At 41.0% G+C, this 16,363-nt stretch overlaps 3 protein-coding genes across 5 annotated transcripts; 2 read left to right on the top strand and 1 right to left on the bottom strand.

Annotated features, from left to right (window-relative positions):
* Positions 1–1,720: 1,720 nt before the first annotated feature.
* LOC148714727 (plant viral-response family protein (DUF716)) lies at positions 1,721–6,137 on the bottom strand. 3 transcript variants are annotated; one of them, XM_088716039.2, is made up of 2 exons: positions 4,961–6,137; positions 1,721–2,000 (listed from the first exon to the last, which is right to left on the bottom strand). In XM_088716039.2, exon 1 carries the CDS (start codon positions 5,892–5,894, stop codon positions 4,965–4,967), a length of 930 nt encoding a protein of 309 aa, XP_088572165.2. In that variant the 5' UTR covers positions 5,895–6,137; the 3' UTR covers positions 1,721–2,000; positions 4,961–4,964. The 3 variants fall into 3 exon arrangements, with proteins under 3 accessions (XP_088572165.2, XP_089785046.1, XP_088572166.2); XM_089928920.1 differs by lacking the exon at positions 1,721–2,000 and adding an exon at positions 4,624–4,890 and having other exon boundaries at positions 4,979–6,137; XM_088716040.2 differs by lacking the exon at positions 1,721–2,000 and adding an exon at positions 4,624–4,890 and having other exon boundaries at positions 4,961–6,136.
* Positions 6,138–8,003: 1,866 nt separating this feature from the next.
* Positions 8,004–12,451, top strand: LOC148714726 (S-adenosyl-L-methionine-dependent methyltransferases superfamily protein). Its single transcript, XM_089928919.1, has 7 exons — positions 8,004–8,367; positions 8,470–8,683; positions 9,954–10,063; positions 11,216–11,294; positions 11,395–11,462; positions 11,611–11,677; positions 12,041–12,451. Exons 1-7 carry the CDS (start codon positions 8,086–8,088, stop codon positions 12,151–12,153), a joined length of 933 nt encoding a protein of 310 aa, XP_089785045.1. The 5' UTR covers positions 8,004–8,085; the 3' UTR covers positions 12,154–12,451.
* On the top strand, positions 12,042–16,246 carry LOC148714725 (metalloendoproteinase 2-MMP-like). The gene is made up of 2 exons (XM_089928915.1): positions 12,042–12,157; positions 14,791–16,246. The coding sequence occupies exon 2, from the start codon at positions 15,022–15,024 to the stop codon at positions 16,105–16,107; it is 1,086 nt and encodes a 361-aa protein (XP_089785041.1). The 5' UTR covers positions 12,042–12,157; positions 14,791–15,021; the 3' UTR covers positions 16,108–16,246.
* Positions 16,247–16,363: the final 117 nt, after the last annotated feature.

The raw sequence follows: 16,363 nt of genomic DNA, 5'->3' as shown, positions 1-16,363 counted from the left end.
GAACTAGGATAAGCAATACACGCTAAAAGGTGATTTGTAGCATCCTAATCGTTTTAGGATTCTAGGAGCCAAAATTTCCTTATCAAGATCATGATATTTCTTTTCTCCTCTAACTACTTCCTGCCCATAACCATGTAAGGCATATCCCAGGAACAAATTAATCCAGCATCAAAACAGGCCCTCAAGGTTCTTCAGTTTTTAAAATGTTGAAGCATGGGACATTTTAAGTAAAATCCAGGCTCAGAATCTTACCTCCTAGATATCTTTCTTATAACTATACTTTTGCAGGAATCTTGACCTACCTGGTTTCAATTGATGCCACCCAGTTTTCCTGGTTGCAACCATTGCATGCTATTGAGTGTCGTCTCGTTGTTTCATGACTGCTGCCCACACAGACCATGCCCTACAATTGATTTCGTCTGGCCACAACTTTGGGTCCAGCATAATAACAACAAATATCGAAAAATTTAACCACGCCAGCTCAGCATCATGTAAAGCTTCTCTAGAGCTGCACCTTCTTTTGTCTCCATATATGCCAGATTGAATTAGAAAGAACCACTTACTATTAAGATTTTCATGCAACTGAGGTGTAAATTTTCTGATAAAATATGTCTATCACCTCTCATCACTTTCTTCGAAACATCTCACAATTACAAAGCATCATCATCACATGAGGTGTCTGCAAAATTTATCAAAAGCTCAATTCCTGGTGAAAGAGTTTCTGAGACTATAACTTCTTTGAAAGACAAGATTTGGAGCTCCTTTTGTACCGCAGGGAATGACTGATATCATCTCCTCAAAATCAGCAGGTTGTAAAGACAATTATGGAATTACCACCTCCTCAAAATTAGCAGTCTATAATTACATAGAAATTTCGAGCACATATGTTTCCTATGTCTCTAGTCTTTTGACTTTGGTACACATTCAAGTATCACCAACAACAACCGCAAATATGACTCAACATCAAACTGATAGGCTCCAATAGAGTCTTTAAACTTCCATGATTATCCAGAGCTCCAACTGTACATCCACCTCTACGACATGCAGTTTGTTATATTTTTATGCTAACAAACTACGATAATTTTTGCATTCATATATGATTAATTTTTCCATAAAGATTACAGGTATTACTACCACTTCCAACAGTCACCTTGCAGGAATCCATTAATGGCAAACCAATAGCATTCGATCTGAGCATGTTACATTTCAGCCGCTTCTGTTTTTAGGGCTGGTAAGTAGAGCACTTAAATAACATTTCGAACTCAAGCAGAGGTGATAGCACTCTTTGAAAGAGAACATTGCTCATCCTCAGCCAACTAGCAAATTCAGACAGGTAACTCCTAGCCACTTTAAATCAACCTGATAATTTCAATGATCCTTCTATGGTAATTACTTTATCATGATAACTTCAGCTGGATCCCCAATTATTGTCAGAATTTGCTGCTTGAAATGTACAGCTTCCATCTATCTATTTGAGGTCAGAATGCGCTGGTGACTAGCTGAATATACACCTTGACTGAATTTTTTCGTTGCCAGTTTGAGTTTGAGTTTGCTGAGAATTCTAGCAATTATCACCATAAGTTCAACTGACCAAACAACAAATGATTTTCCCTATTGAAATGTTTTTCTTTTCTAATGACAAGAAATCATGCAATATAAGAGCCCATCCAAATAACCCAAGAAGATAATCAGCACTTAAGGAGGTGGGAAAACCACCAAGTTGGCCAAGAAAACTAGCCTCCAGGGACTAGGTAAAATCATACCCATTCTTTTTGTTTATGAAAATTCATGAGGTTCCTCTGCTTATTTTAACCAATGCTCGGTGAAATGGGAAATCTCCCACTATCTTATCCTCTCCGAGCTCAGACCCACTGATTTCCAACACAAGCAAAATAATTTGGAGAAAATAAGAAAGACTCCACCATCACTCAACTTCTTATTCTGTTTAACGCCTCATCCACTATGCACAGCTTACCAAGGAAGGATTGTTGTGGAGGAATCTGAATCAAATGCAATAAAAAATCACTTGTCAGCAATTTCTCATAATAGTTCACCATCCACTATTGAGGAGTAGCAGTAAGGACACCTCTTTGATTTCTTCCACTATCTGAAATGTATCGACAAGTTTCATCTTACAGCAGCTATTTGACCTTAGCTTTCTAAAGAATCTAAACTATCAAACTTTCTCCAACTTTAATGAGTTTAAGAACCTTTTCATATCGAGCTTCCTCAGCATTATTGAACCCAAAGCTTTTTCCCAGAGATTCTTTTTTTCTAAGGATCAGTCGATAATTTACCAATTCCAGAGCCAATTACCAAAAATCCAAACTTATGTACTCCAAATTCTTATTTCTAAAAAATCTCAAGTTTTGTATAAGATAAACAGAGGAATATAGCCAATAAGATTATGACCGAAAAACCCGACATTGCCTAAGGTCAGTTAAAGTAGTTCAAAGTTTGTACTACAAAGAACTAATGATGTCCAAAGGGAAATAATCCTATGAAAAAGAATTGAACATCTCATGCAGGATTCTGCAGGAGACAGAGGCTCCAAAATGGTGTTCTAAGATAGTAAAACTTGGAAGTGCAGTTGGCAAGAATTTAATGCAGTATTGGGCAGGATATAGAGACCTAAAAAGGTTGATAGTGTTCTAAGATTGTAATACTTGGAAAGAGTAGCCAGCAAGAACGTAATATCTAACATTTTCTTTGTGATGATAAGTAATAGAAATTAATGTCCAACTTAATTTAGAAGGAAGTGAACTAACAATAAGAGTTTTCCTAATAAATTTTGGTGACGTATATACAAGTTTCTATTCTTTATTAAGGTTGTCGTGGACCCTTTTTGCTAAAACAGGTTAAATCTAAATTGCAGGACATTGAACTATGGCGATTGAAAGGCAAACGAAAATAGTTTAGTTAATGCCAAAGTATACAGTTTAAGGAGTTCCATGGAGTTGATGAGATGAGTAAGGCAATACAAAGAGAAGATGAAAAACATTACAAAATAAAAAAAAAGTATATGCATGACGGAGTCATCATCACCATTTGTACAAGGTCTTTGGAGTTCATCAAGATTGAAGACTGCACTTTAATCATGTAATTATCACAATGAAGTAGTATCTAGCGTAGTTCTATTTGCAACTGAATTGAATTACATATGAAAGAGAGTTTGCTCGTACATAGACTGTTACAGCTTTAAAAAACAAAAACACAGGGACACCCTTATTCCAAACCCCTTTCTTCTAAGAGGCAGCTAAAGGCTCCTAAACTCCCATTATGACTTAACAAACGAAGGCTTTCTAAAAAGGCTTCTTAGCACACAAAATATGGATGAAATAATTTAAAAAACTAAGTCTAGACAATAATGCCTAACATTTGTAAAATTCTATGCTAATATCTCAGGACTGTCCCAGCCTCATCAATAATTAAAATGGACCTTTTAAACACTAAAAAATTGATAGCAGGACTCCAAATCAACCTCTAAATAAACCTATCAGAATATATAATAAAATTAAAACAGATATATAAATTGTCATTAGGTTGTCATCCTCAACAAGATATAACCCATTAATGAGATCTAATCTTCTTTTACATGCCATCAAGTATATCCTTGGGTGGTATATAGTTACAGCAGGATGTGAGGCAAGAACCCTGAACATCGATAAAGAGTATAGGTATCATGCAGTCAAGAGAAAACAACACAAAAATGTTTTAAAACCTGACTTCAGATCCAAAAACAAAAGATACATTGCATTACGGAGAGAGAGAAGCCAAGAGTACAGGAGATGATAAAAAATAACTAAAGAAAAGGAAGAAAAAACTCAGATTGGAGGTATTTCTGCGTTTCAAGAAGAAAACAAAGAATAGATGGTGAAAATTTTATAAAAACATGCTTCTTCAAAAGGATATAAGGCTATGGATTAAATAAGCAACGGCCTTCAAGTATTATTATAAACCATCCGTTGTTTATGTTCATGAAGCTTCTTTTATAGACTAAAAACTAAATCTTAAAAGCGTTGAAAAAGTCTAAGTCATCCATCTGATATAATATAATTGTTGCAAGAAAAAATCACCTTATTAAGTTACTCAGTAGCTTGATTAAATGTGATTACCATACTGACCCTAAGTTATCTAGCACCATCTTCCAAAAAAGATTGAAAGAGTATAGAAAACTAAGTACAAGACAAACTTAGATTAAAATGATGATTAGTTGTCACACCAATTGCTTATATTGCTTCACATTTGCCCTTGGGCTCATAAGCTACATGATATTTGTTCTATTCTAGATTAACCTTGAGCCCCTGAGCCCATCCATTTGGAGCTAAATGACCACAATACATTCTATGTAATATCTAATCACTTTTATACAGTTTTAGCAACAATGATTAGAACTTACAAGAATGAAGAACTCCCATGTTTACCTCTAAAGTGTTTCTTATACAATTGAAAAGTGATAAATCCATGTTTTAGCTTTAGATGTGAAATTTATCTCAAATATATTCACGTTTCAGAAAGAAGTTGAAGATAAGACTGACTGTAGAAAGAGATTGACATATTATCCTGCAATCATCTAGTCTGTCGCCAAATCAACATTGAATACACAGTAAAGTTGGAGCGCTCTTCATGTCCAAACTTATTATTAGCATTTTAGTCTGATGCTGTAGATTAAACACATATGATGGCCTCAAGCAAGATAACAACTCAGTAATCTTCCTAACTCATTCTGACTCAACTAAAACTAATTAACAAGGAACAATGATCTCACCATGATTACACAAAAATATCTACACGAGCATTTTTCCGAATCATATCAAAAGAAGCACCGAACAACGGGTTTCGTCAGAAACACAGTACCGTAGGTGTACTCTTCCAGATTTTAAAGCATCCCTGGACAAAGACAATCAAAGGGTACTGTAAAATCCTATATTTTCTCGACAACTGAAGCCATTTGACTTACCCCGTCAGTGAGACCCACCAGCAGACACACCATTCATCTCCAATGCCACGGGCAACACGACATCTCCCCGCTTCGTACCATTAGCCTCTGCTGCAATCTCCCCCTCTTCATCATCATCCGATTCCAACGTGAATTGGGACGGGACATCGCTCATCTGCAACTCTTTGTTCAAAGGCCTGTATCCCTGCTGTACCCCGCCGCCCATCTTCCTGACCACCGCCGCGTAGGCGGCGACGCCGGCCAAGACGAGGAGAGCGAGGTGACAATTGAACTGGAGGGTGGCAATGGCGCGGCCGCGGTGGTAATCCACGTGGGTCTTGCACTTGATGGTGTAGTTGGCCCGGCTTCTTTCGTGGAGAAAGCAGCCGTTGGCGATGAGGTTGGTAAAGAAGGAGAAGCCCATCTGGAGGAGCCAGGTGCCGTGGAGGGCGAGGCCGGCGGCGCGGGCGAGGCGGGGGGCGGGGGAGCGGGGGCGGGCGAGGGCGAGGAGGGTGGAGGCAGCGCAGAGGAGGATGGGGACGAGGAGGAGGTCGAAGTAGCGGTTCTCGATGCCGTCGAGGTCCTTGCGTCGGAGGTAGAAGAGGAGGAACTCCTGGGCGAAGGCGGAGAGGCAGAGGAGGTCGAGGAGGGAAGGGGGGAGGGGGAGGAGGTGGGCGGGGGGGAGGGAGAGGAGGCCGGCGAGGGAGTAGAGGAGGAAGAGGGCGGCGGCGGCGAGGGAGGAGAGGGGGAGAGCGGGGGAGAGGGGGTCGCGGGAGGAGATGGAGGAGATGAGGGAGGAGAGGAGGGCGAGGGAGGAGAGGGCGGCGACGGAGAGGAAGCGGAGGGGGGAAAGGGAGGACGGGGTGGGGGAGAGGACGGGGAAAAGGGATTCGAGGGCGCCGATGAGGAGGAAGCCGAGGCCGGCGACGGAGAAGGCGAAGAAGCCCGCCATCATTGCTCTCTCTCTCTTTCTCGATCGATCGATCGGTGGAGGATGTAGCCGGCCGTCCGATCGCCGATAGATCTAGCTCAGATTCTTATCGTGCTGGGATTTCATGGTTTTTTGGTCAGCGATCGGCGTCAGAATTGAAAAATCCGGGCTCACGGACAAGGAGAAAGGTGGCTGGGTAACATCTCTAGTAGAAAGCTGGTTATTGTAGCCCACGGAAATGTGCGGTGTTGTTTCAGCAACGTAATTACCCAATTCATTATTTATGCATAAGTAAACCGTTTTGAGAATCCCACGCCAGTCCCTTCACTTATTAATTATTTAAAGCCTCCTATGGAGAAGTTGTTAGTAGTAGAGACTTAGAGTTTTAGAAATACAGCTTTTATAAAAAAATTATTTACTATTTGGTAACTATATTTGTAAAGTGCTGTACCACTTTAATATATATTTAATATCATAAAAAGACCAAAAACATTACATAATATTATACAACCTAGTATAATAAAATATAATATATATTAATACATAAATATATGATATATTATAATATTACTGTAATATAATATAATATTATTATAATATAGTAATATAATATTATATACTATAGTCTATAGTCTAATAATTTAATATAATATTAAATTATTTAACATAACATATCAATATCAATATATTATGATATAATATAATATAATATAATATAATATTTATAATATAATATAATAATAAAAATATAAAATATTATAATTATTAGTATAAATTAATTCTTCATGATATAACAAATTTTCTAGTTAGGTGATAAAATTGGTTAAATAATTATTAAAGAGATATTTTGTGTAATTGTTATATTTTATCACGGATATTTTGATCAAAAAAATAGCTTCTCGACCGAGCTTAAAGCTCCTCTTTTTAGCTTTTTAAGAAAGCTGAAACAGCTTTCTAAAATTTTTAAAAATACTTTTGAAGAAGCAGAAAGTATTTTTTAGCCCAAAAAAATTGGGCTAGATTACTGTACTTCAAGAAGACTCATGTTCGAGCTAGGGCTGTCAACGGGCTGAGCTGCTTGGGCTCGGCTCGGGCCCAGCTCGGTAAAAGTCTGGCTCGAGCTTGGCTCGTTAATCAAACGAACCCGAGCCCGAGCTCGAGCTCGAGCCCGAGCAGCTCACGAGCCCAATTGAGAGCTCAGTCTAATTAACAATTTAATTGGGTCCCAATTAAACTTGAACTCAACCCAATTAAATTTTATTAGGCTTAATCAATTTAAATCTCAATCTAATTAAACCCGGTTAGATTTAGATCAGACCCAACCCGAGCTAATCCAAATCCATTTAATTTATTTAAATCAAATTGGATTGGTTCGGGTTCGGACTCAACCCGTTCACCCGAATCAACTCGTTAACCATTCCCTCCTTTTTTTTTTCCTTTTCTTTTTTTTCTTTCTTCTCAGTTTCTCCAAAATCTCCCCAACCCCACCTCCACATCTCCACCCCCTGCCTCCACGGGCCACAGCTCCGTTCTCCTCGCCCCAAGCCTGAAGCCGATGCCCCCTCCTCGACCTCCCCTCCAACGACGACGACGACGTCGTACATCCGATCCCAGCTCTTCGAGAAGCTCTGCCGCCTCCGCAAGAAGTTCTGCATCATGTCCGGCCGGGCACCCTTCCTACGCCTCCTCCTCTCCCTTCTCCACCTCCGATGTCGCCGGCCCAGACAGGGGAGGCACGAAGCATCGCCACCCCAACCCCCGTGCCCTATCCGGCCATTCCCGCGCTGAGGCTCCCCCTACCCCACAGCCGACGCCCGTGCCGGCGGTGCTCGTGGCCGCCCCCTTCTTTCTTCTCTACTTCTTTTTTTCTTTCTTTCTTTCCTTCCTTCCTTTGTTCTTCTCTCCTCCGACGAACTCCTCTGACGAACCGCCGATGCTCGATGGGGATGGGGATCGGGATGGGGATGGGGCGGGCTCGGGCTCGGGCTCAAGCTTAGGCAAATGAGCTTTACGAGCTCAAGCCCGAGCCGGGCTGTGTCAAGCGAGCCCGAGCCCGCAATTTTATGAGACAGGCCGAGCCGAGCCCGAGCAGCCAACTACCATTAAGAGCCCTAGTTCGAGCAGCCAACTACCATCATATCTAGGTAAACCTTATCGCGAGTTCGTTTCGTTCGTGTATCGACCGGCGAGTGAAGCTGAAGCAACCGACAAAACGATGTCCGTTTGGTGCGGCAGGAGCGGCATCCCCGCCCTCTCCTCCCACCTCCCCTCCTTCGGTCGCCGATGCCGCGGCTCCCTCCCCTTCCACCTCAAACACCTGACCACCGCCACGACCCTAACAAAAGCCACCGCACTCCCGCCGGAACGGAACGGCAAAACCACACCCAATTCCACCCCCGACACGACCTTCCCCTCCTCCCCTGCCCTCCAGACCCTCTCTCCCCACCAGAAGGACCAAATATCTCTCTACGTCAGCACCCTGCTCCAATGGAACCAGGTACCACAACTCCTCAATTTTGAAGCAGAAGAAGAGGAGTTCAGCTTTGCAATTCTTTAACCCACGACTGCGGCATTTGTGTTTGTGGTTTTGTCTCTGCAGCGAATGAACCTGACCGCGGTGACGGAGGAGAGAGAGGTGATGACGAGGCACGTGGAAGACTCCCTCGCCATCCTCCCTCCCTTGCAGCGCTCTTATCTCTCTCACTGCTCGAGCTCATCTTCTTCTTCCTCTTCTTCTTGTGATGGCCTCAACCTCATAGATGTTGGCTCGGGCCCCGGTCTCCCTGGACTAATTCTTGCCATTGCCTGCCCTAGTAATCTCTCTTCTGTTTCTCCATCTGCTGCGCCCTTTTTTTCAATTTTCAATACTTTTTTTCAATCTTAAATGTTTTCTAGCCTTCTCCCGATCCTTTGAAATTGAGCTACACTTAGCATGAGTTTATAGTTCAATGCAGAGACATCACCATTTATACTAAATGTTTGGAGTTGTTCAAAAAATTCAAAATCTTAGTGGTATTTTGGTCTTTCTAAATACATGTGGTGAGTTTGGTATAAAATAGTGAACCTTGTTTAATTTGAGTTGCAGAAGTGGCATTTTGTGGCAAGGGGTTGTAGGAGGGGAAAAAAACCAAGCCGCAAAAAGGGCTGCTAAGTTAGATCGATCAGATCAGTATGGCAACTGTAAAGAATTGACTACTTGATGAGTTTAGAGTGATTGTTGAGATGTTGAAAGTACAAGTTAGATATGCTTGAATCTGAACCATGAAAATGTAAAGGGCAAACCATGGTCATGATAAACAAGATTTTCAGAAAACCTTGTCAATCTGGCACTTAAGTTTATAGGGCAAACATTTTTTAATCATTTATGGACTTCTCTTTCCAATAGGTGCGGTCTCCAAATCTGCAATTAACTTCTTGAACCTGCAAGTTCTTCCTTTGAAATCAGAAGAATATCCGACTCCAAAATTTCTTGTTCTTCCAAGATGCTGTGATGGATTTATCAAGACATCAAGTTGCATGCTTATTATTTGAAATATGAATATCATATGTTATGTTCATGTTCATCAACAACTATGATCATTTTTTTAGGACCTTTATGAACCCATTCGGTCTAGTGTCATTTGACCAGATTTCATTTATCAAGTAAAAGGAAAAGAGCAGAAAAATATAAGGCAGTGAATTAAGATGTCATGCATCAATTTAATCAATACAAACTTCTTCACTGGTTCTATGGACCATAATACTTGGTTACACACATCAGATTAGATTCCTTTGCCTGATATGATATGTTCCTATGATCACATTGTGATGTGAGGATCGCTGCATAGACTAGTGCCATTTTTTTTAAATCAAGGGTGGTTGGTGAGTAGGGAGGACTCATGCAAATTGTACTAACACCAGGCCAATCTCTGCTAATTGAATAATGTTGGCCAAAGAAAAGACTGCATAGGAAGTTTACATTAATACACCTGCATTTAGGAAACATTATTTATAATCTTAATAGTATTTTGTTGGAGATTGTATTGTTAGGGCATATCTCTTTAAATTTGTTTTAACAAAGTGCTCACATGTCGTACCTTTTAGGTTGGAAAGTTACGCTATTGGAATCCATGCATAAAAGGTGCTTATTCTTGGAGCATGTCGTTGATCTTACTGGCTTGTCAAATGTGCAAATCTTACACGAAAGGGCAGAGGTATTTTCTCTTTGAATTCGATGCTTGAAAATTTCTTGTATAAAGATATTCACATTATTAATTTATTTCTATCCACCTATATTGTCATGATTATACTTCATTTTATTGCTATTGCACATACGTATACTAGTAATATAAAGATTTGGCAAAACCCTGAACAAGCTCTGATGATTGAACGAGGTTAATTCATATTTGAACTTGAAAAGCTGATCAATAGCTTAGACCTCTTGATAACTCTTCACAGACTTTCACTGATTCATTGATATAATTTTCTGTGATTAATGCAGAAAATGTCATTTAGTAGATCAAATTTTTGTTAGCATTCACATAATTATAATCAGACATGCTTGCAAAGATGGATTATGCTTGTAACATAATTACAGTAAAAGCAGTCTTCAACAATTTGTGATACAGTAAAAGCAATCTTAGCAATTCTTGATAATTCATAATTCAGACTTTTGCTTTGTTGATTTCAGATCAAAGAGAAGGAACTTATATAACACTGCATTTTGAATTTCTATGAAAATCAGCTTCCATGTTCTTTTAATGGCTAGTAGAATAATGCTTTAGGATCACAAGGGAAAACACTCTAATTTTACTTAACGAATAGGGTGCAAGATATCCCTAAGTTACTCGATAAAATGACAAAACTATTCCCATGTTTTTGGGAAAAAGATTAATAAAGGCAAGTCCAACTTGCAGTGTAGAGTAGTAACGTTGTGTAAGTTGGGAAATGTTTTCCTGTTTAATAGCTTCCCAAATTTGACATCTAACAAATAACAAAGAAAACTTTGTTAAGGTGTATCAGTTGCTAGTGGTTTGGGACTGCCACATTCTGGGTTTAAGCCCAGGACCTCTCCTCAACACAAGCACTAAGGAGAGAGGTACCAACCAACAGACCTGCGTCTTGTTGGCTGGTTGAGCCTAAGATCTTAGCATGACCTGGATGTTACTATTTTCATTTATCTTGCATTAGATCTCATACTTTGATCTGTTAATCAAACATATAGTTAGGACATCCACTTATTACAAGTTTGATTTATCAATGGAAATATAGTTTTCTTTTGATTACTGGCTTTCTTTTCTTGAACTCTTCAAATTCACCAGTACCTTCTTTTTAACCATGCATGCCAAAATCTTGTTATAGGACAGAATGTGGGTCAGTGTCTTGATTTCAGAGAGTTATTTGATGTGGCAGTGGCAAGAGCTGTTGCAGAAATGAGAATTTTAGGTGCAGTTTTGGTTTATTGTTGCAAATATATTTTGTATATAACCAGTGAACCAGTTGATGTTGGAGTTCAACTTTTTGCTAAAAGCTTGCTTCTTTACAGCTGAATACTGTCTTCCCTTGGTTCGAGTTGGTGGCTTATTTGTAGCTGCTAAAGGTTATCATCCTCAGGTAATATTTTTTTAAAAGAAAATATAATGCCACCCATGTGGTTTTAACACGTGCATGTAATTTTTATATCAAAAGTCTCAAACTCATGCATTTACAATTCTTAAATTTACTGCTTTTATATTTTATATTCTTTTACTGGTCTGGGCAGGAAGAAGTTAAAATTGCAGAGAGTGCAATTCGGTTGATGGGTGCTTCAATATTGGAGTTGTCTACAGGTAATATTATCTCTGTACATTTGTCAGTCTCATAAATACACTATCAGAGTGCTTATCTTATTATTGATTCATTTAGAGAAAATGAAACCATGCCTGGACATGTGGACGCATAATCCTTTGATGGGGGTTGATTAAGAAGGGTTGGTTGGGAGTAAATGTGCAAGAAAAATTACCATAGGCAGTTATGCATTTACTGAAGATCCTCAGCTGTTTTTTGGTGTGGGATAAGATAAGCAAGTTCATATGTGCCAATTTGTCATTTAGTTGTGATATCAGATGGCATGATCACCATTTTGGAGCAACATGTGTAGTTTGGTAATGCAATTTGTAAGTGCAGCTTAGAATTATTCCTATTGTTCGCAGTGGAATCTCATGGACCTCTTGGACAACGAACTGCTGTTATCTGTTTGAAAGATCGTGCGACGCCAAGGAAGTATCCCCGTCATCCAGGTGTTCCCTCAAAGATGCCACTATGAATAGGTCCTGCTTTTTGACTTGCCATCATATTACTGCTGACTTATATTTCTCCAATTAAATAGATTCAGAAAGGGACATGTTGCTAAGTTTAATTCCACATGGGAAGGATGATTCTTGTTGCAACAACCACCTTTTTCATTTGCAGATAATCTTCATCTTGCTTTATTTAATCATCATTATTTTTTATTCAATCTGGCCTGTTTATTAGTGTAAAACATATCCTTTTTACAGAGATTTCTTCTTGTTCCCGTATGATATTTAGTCTTCAATACAGATTTATATTCTGACGTTCTATCATTTTTAATGGAGTTTCCTCAAGATCTGTTTTACTATGTGAAATGGAAATAGAGAATGAGTGCTTTCCCACCAAGAGGGTTGTAGAATTCTCTTAAATAAACCTACTTTCAGAGAACAAAACCATTCTTGGCAAACTGGAGTTGTGATCTGGGTTCAGATGACCTGGAACACTGCACTTGAGGTTTAATCGTCAAAATATATTTAGTATGTCGAGTAACAAATCTATACTGTATGCTTGCTTGCTTAACCATTGCTTGTTTTTCTTTTTGCCATCATTATCCTTGATTCTAATTAAACCCAACTAGGTTTGGATATTGCATTCCCCTTCCCTTTTTCTCGTTATTTGGTAAACTTAGCACTGTTCAGGAATGGTTTGGATTTGTTGGCTGAGCCCATGTTAAGAGAAGTGGTCAGCTGGTAATGTAATACTGGGTTAGGTAGGTTAAGCTTGCAAGTCGTAATGTTTTAATTTGAGCTATTGCTTCTCCTAGTTCCATGAAGAAGCCTAATAATAGCCAAACTCGAGAGGGGGATAACATAATCTTTTCTCATCATTGTTTTACTGTTTATCTTGATCTCAGTGGCAGGCAGGCATGTACACAAAAGAACAGATGTATGACATCAATGAGGACATCATCTTCCTCCGAAACTAAGACAGATACCTGCTTCTTTGTATATCCCTAGCAAATGCGTCATACTTTCTGGTTTCTAGATAAATAGATGGGCAGGTGATCCACGTGCCATCAACAAGATTGAAATAGCTAGCCGCCTCTTGAACAGGCCAATTCTAGTCCTTTGTGCCGTCAATAAGATTGAATTAGTCCTTTGTTTAATATGAAATCTTGCAATCTTTACTTTTGTGGCCGGTCGGCGTCAATGCGAACAAACTAGCCGTTTTGAGTTATCAAACCAATCTTAAAAAAGGTCTGTCTATTTGGTGGTTAGGTGGTCTAAACAGAAGGTTATGATGAGAAGAAACAACATGACTTTTATTTAGGTTTCTGAGTTATACCGTATCAAAGAGAAATGATGATCGAGTCCTGAGAGGCCTTGATCTGTTCTGGTCGTTAAATAATAAATGTCAGAAATATGATTCAGTATGCTTGGTTCTTCCATGAAATTTACAAGCAAGCATAGATATCAGAAAGAGTATCCTGAAATTTATGCTCAAATAAAGGATGTCTTCATAATGAATCCCTTATGTAGCTTGGACTTCAGGTTAATTGAGAATGGGATTGGGACTTGAGGGGTTTCTATGGATGGCTTTCCCTTCCTATTCCCTCAAATTTAGGAGGTCCTAAGTTTTATCTTTTTCTTTTTTTTTCAAAAAAAAAGTTGTTGCGATGATTTAGTTTGACTATCTGGAAGGATGCCATCCAATTGGCAAATAGTTTGAATACCGCGTCTCATTTGGTTGGTTACCAGAACTCGTTGCGAGTTCCCCGACCCACACCTGCCACCCACTACTCAGGGAGGACGAAGGGTGACGTGAAATCTAGTAGATTAGCGTCGTCGGATACCTAATTTCTCCGAGAGTGACCGTCATGAATTGCCTTGTGGTTTTGGACGAAATGGTCTCAATCATTTATTATGACGTATAAAAGTTAAGAACCGTGTCCTAATTGTACTTGTAGCTATCAAAAAGACGTGGGGCTAGATCATTTCAGACTTCATAATTATTAATAATTACAATTAATTTTTGATAAATAGTTTATTTTTTCTCTAAAACTTATTTTTGTAGGAATAATGTTCTTGGATGTCCCGGTTCCTTGTTTGACCTCGTAAATCGACCTCATTTACCGCATACATGGCCCCTTCGCGAATATTGACTTGATGAATTCTCAAAATAGAACGGGCAAGCGGAAAGAAACATCGGAAGCGAGGCAAGGTTCACACTTGGTGGAGAAAAGTTGACCCCAGGGACGCAGATAGGTGAAGCAAAGTGGGAAAAATGGTTGAGACTTGACGACAGAAGAGAGAAATTTCTATTTTGTAGGTGGAAAGAGAAAAGGAGAAACCGATTGTCATGAATAACGTTAGGAGATGCCTGGTTCCTGTAACTTTTTTAAGTTTGGCACGAGGCAATCAATACCGAAGTAGGGATTCTGACAGCCATATGTGTGCACGGATGGGCGCTCAAAAAACATTTCATTCGCAGCTTTTCTTATAAATATGCTTACTCGACACATTGAGATGATCAATCCAAGTTGTGTGAGGTTATCTGGGAATAGTTAAAAGTCATTTGCATATAGCACAAAAATTTTAAAAATATTATTTCCTCTATCAATTGAATAATCCATTGTTTTATTCTATTTGATTTTATGAATATTTATAATCAGGCTAAAATAATTAGAACCCTGCCGGCTTGATCTTCCATTGTTCATCGGCTTCGCTTCCCCTTCCCACACGACACCAACCTCAGACTTATCATCCCTCTGACCAAAGACCAAGACACCAACGTACTTTAAAATCCCCCCTTTCCCCCACGTAACAACTTCTTATGTCATTGAACTCCCAACAAAACCCCATTAACCCCCTCCCTAATCCACTCCATTTCCACCACCAAGGCCATGAACTCCTCTTCCAGCCTCTTCCTCCTCTTCTTAGCCTCCTCTGCTGCCTTCTTCTTCTTCACATCCGCTCCCTCTGTCTCTGCCTTCCCCTTCCCAGGTGCGCCGCCCTTCACCAACCCCTGGCTCCACTTCCAGAACCTCTCCGGCTGCCACCCCGGCGAAAACAGGGCCGGCCTCGCCGATCTCAAGGACTACCTCAGCCGCTTCGGCTACCTCCCGACCTCCAACTTCACCGACGCCTTCGATGATGCTCTCGAAGAAGCCCTCAGGACCTACCAGCAGAATTTCGGCCTCAACGCCACCGGCTCCCTCGATGACTCCACCGTCAACCAGCTCATCATCCCCCGGTGCGGCGTCGCCGACATCGTCAACGGCACGTCCTCCATGCGCTCCGCCAAGCTTCCTGGCCGCAACCTCTACGCCTACTTCCCGGGCAACCCGACATGGCCTTCATGGAAGCGCGACCTGACATACGCCCTGGTCTCCACCTCTGCCGTCTCGATCGACACATCCGCTATCAGCACCGTCTTCGCCCGCGCATTCGGCCGGTGGTCGGCTGCAACGACGTTGACGTTCACCGAGACCGACTCGGCGTCGGATGCTGATATAAAGATCGGGTTCTACAGTGGCGATCACGGCGACGGGGAGCCGTTCGACGGGGTGCTGGGGACGTTAGCTCATGCGTTCTCGCCGACCGATGGGAGGTTTCACCTCGACGCGGCGGAGCAGTGGGTGGCGGATGGGGACGTGACCGAAGCGAGCTCGAGCGTGGCGGTGGACTTGGAATCGGTGGCGGTGCATGAGATCGGGCACCTGCTGGGGCTCGGCCACTCATCGGAGGCGGAGGCGATCATGTACCCGACGATCAAGACGAGGACGAAGAAGGTGGAGCTGGCGAGCGACGACGTCGACGGGATACAGAACTTGTATGGGAGTAATCCGAATTATAAGGGCACTGCTCCGACGACGAGCAGCCGGGAGAGCGAGTCGAGCGATGGGGGATGGGGGATGACGGCCGTCGGCTGGGGCCGGCGGGTTGGGTTGTGCTTGGCGGGTGCGGCCGTTGGCTTCCTGGTGCTGTAGTCAACGGGGATAGCTCTTTGATTTTTGACTTTTTCTTTCACATTGGAGATTACGTACAGCATTCCTTCTCTATTCTTCCTTGTATTTATGTTCTTCGACACTATATTGCATATGGAGATACGATTTATATATTTTTTTATACGATGGCTTTCTTTTCTCCTCTTCTGGGATTTATTTTTCTTAGCAGTTCTTTAGAAATAGGAGGCTAGTTTAGGCTAATTTTGGCTGTGCGCAGACAAATTGTCTCAGGCAACTT

The sequence above is a fragment of the Phoenix dactylifera genome, chromosome 2 (genome assembly GCF_051530095.1).
Source record: "Phoenix dactylifera cultivar Ajwa chromosome 2, Ajwa_hap1_PhDact_Kaust_v1.1, whole genome shotgun sequence".
Classification (NCBI taxonomy): domain Eukaryota; kingdom Viridiplantae; phylum Streptophyta; class Magnoliopsida; order Arecales; family Arecaceae; genus Phoenix; species Phoenix dactylifera.
Note: the sequence above shows the minus strand (reverse complement) of the source record. Positions and strands in the feature narration are given on the sequence as shown.

Excerpts from the sequence above, each read along its gene's own strand:
- LOC148714727 (XM_088716039.2), bottom strand. The coding sequence starts at position 5,894 with ATGATGGCGGGCTTCTTCGCCTTCTCCGTCGCCGGCCTCGGCTTCCTC.
- LOC148714726 (XM_089928919.1), top strand. The coding sequence starts at position 8,086 with ATGTCCGTTTGGTGCGGCAGGAGCGGCATCCCCGCCCTCTCCTCCCAC. Across the intron at positions 8,368-8,469 it reads CCCTGCTCCAATGGAACCAG|CGAATGAACCTGACCGCGGT; the intron begins GTACCACAACTC and ends TTGTCTCTGCAG. Across the intron at positions 11,295-11,394 it reads TGCAGAAATGAGAATTTTAG|CTGAATACTGTCTTCCCTTG; the intron begins GTGCAGTTTTGG and ends GCTTCTTTACAG.
- LOC148714725 (XM_089928915.1), top strand. The coding sequence starts at position 15,022 with ATGAACTCCTCTTCCAGCCTCTTCCTCCTCTTCTTAGCCTCCTCTGCT.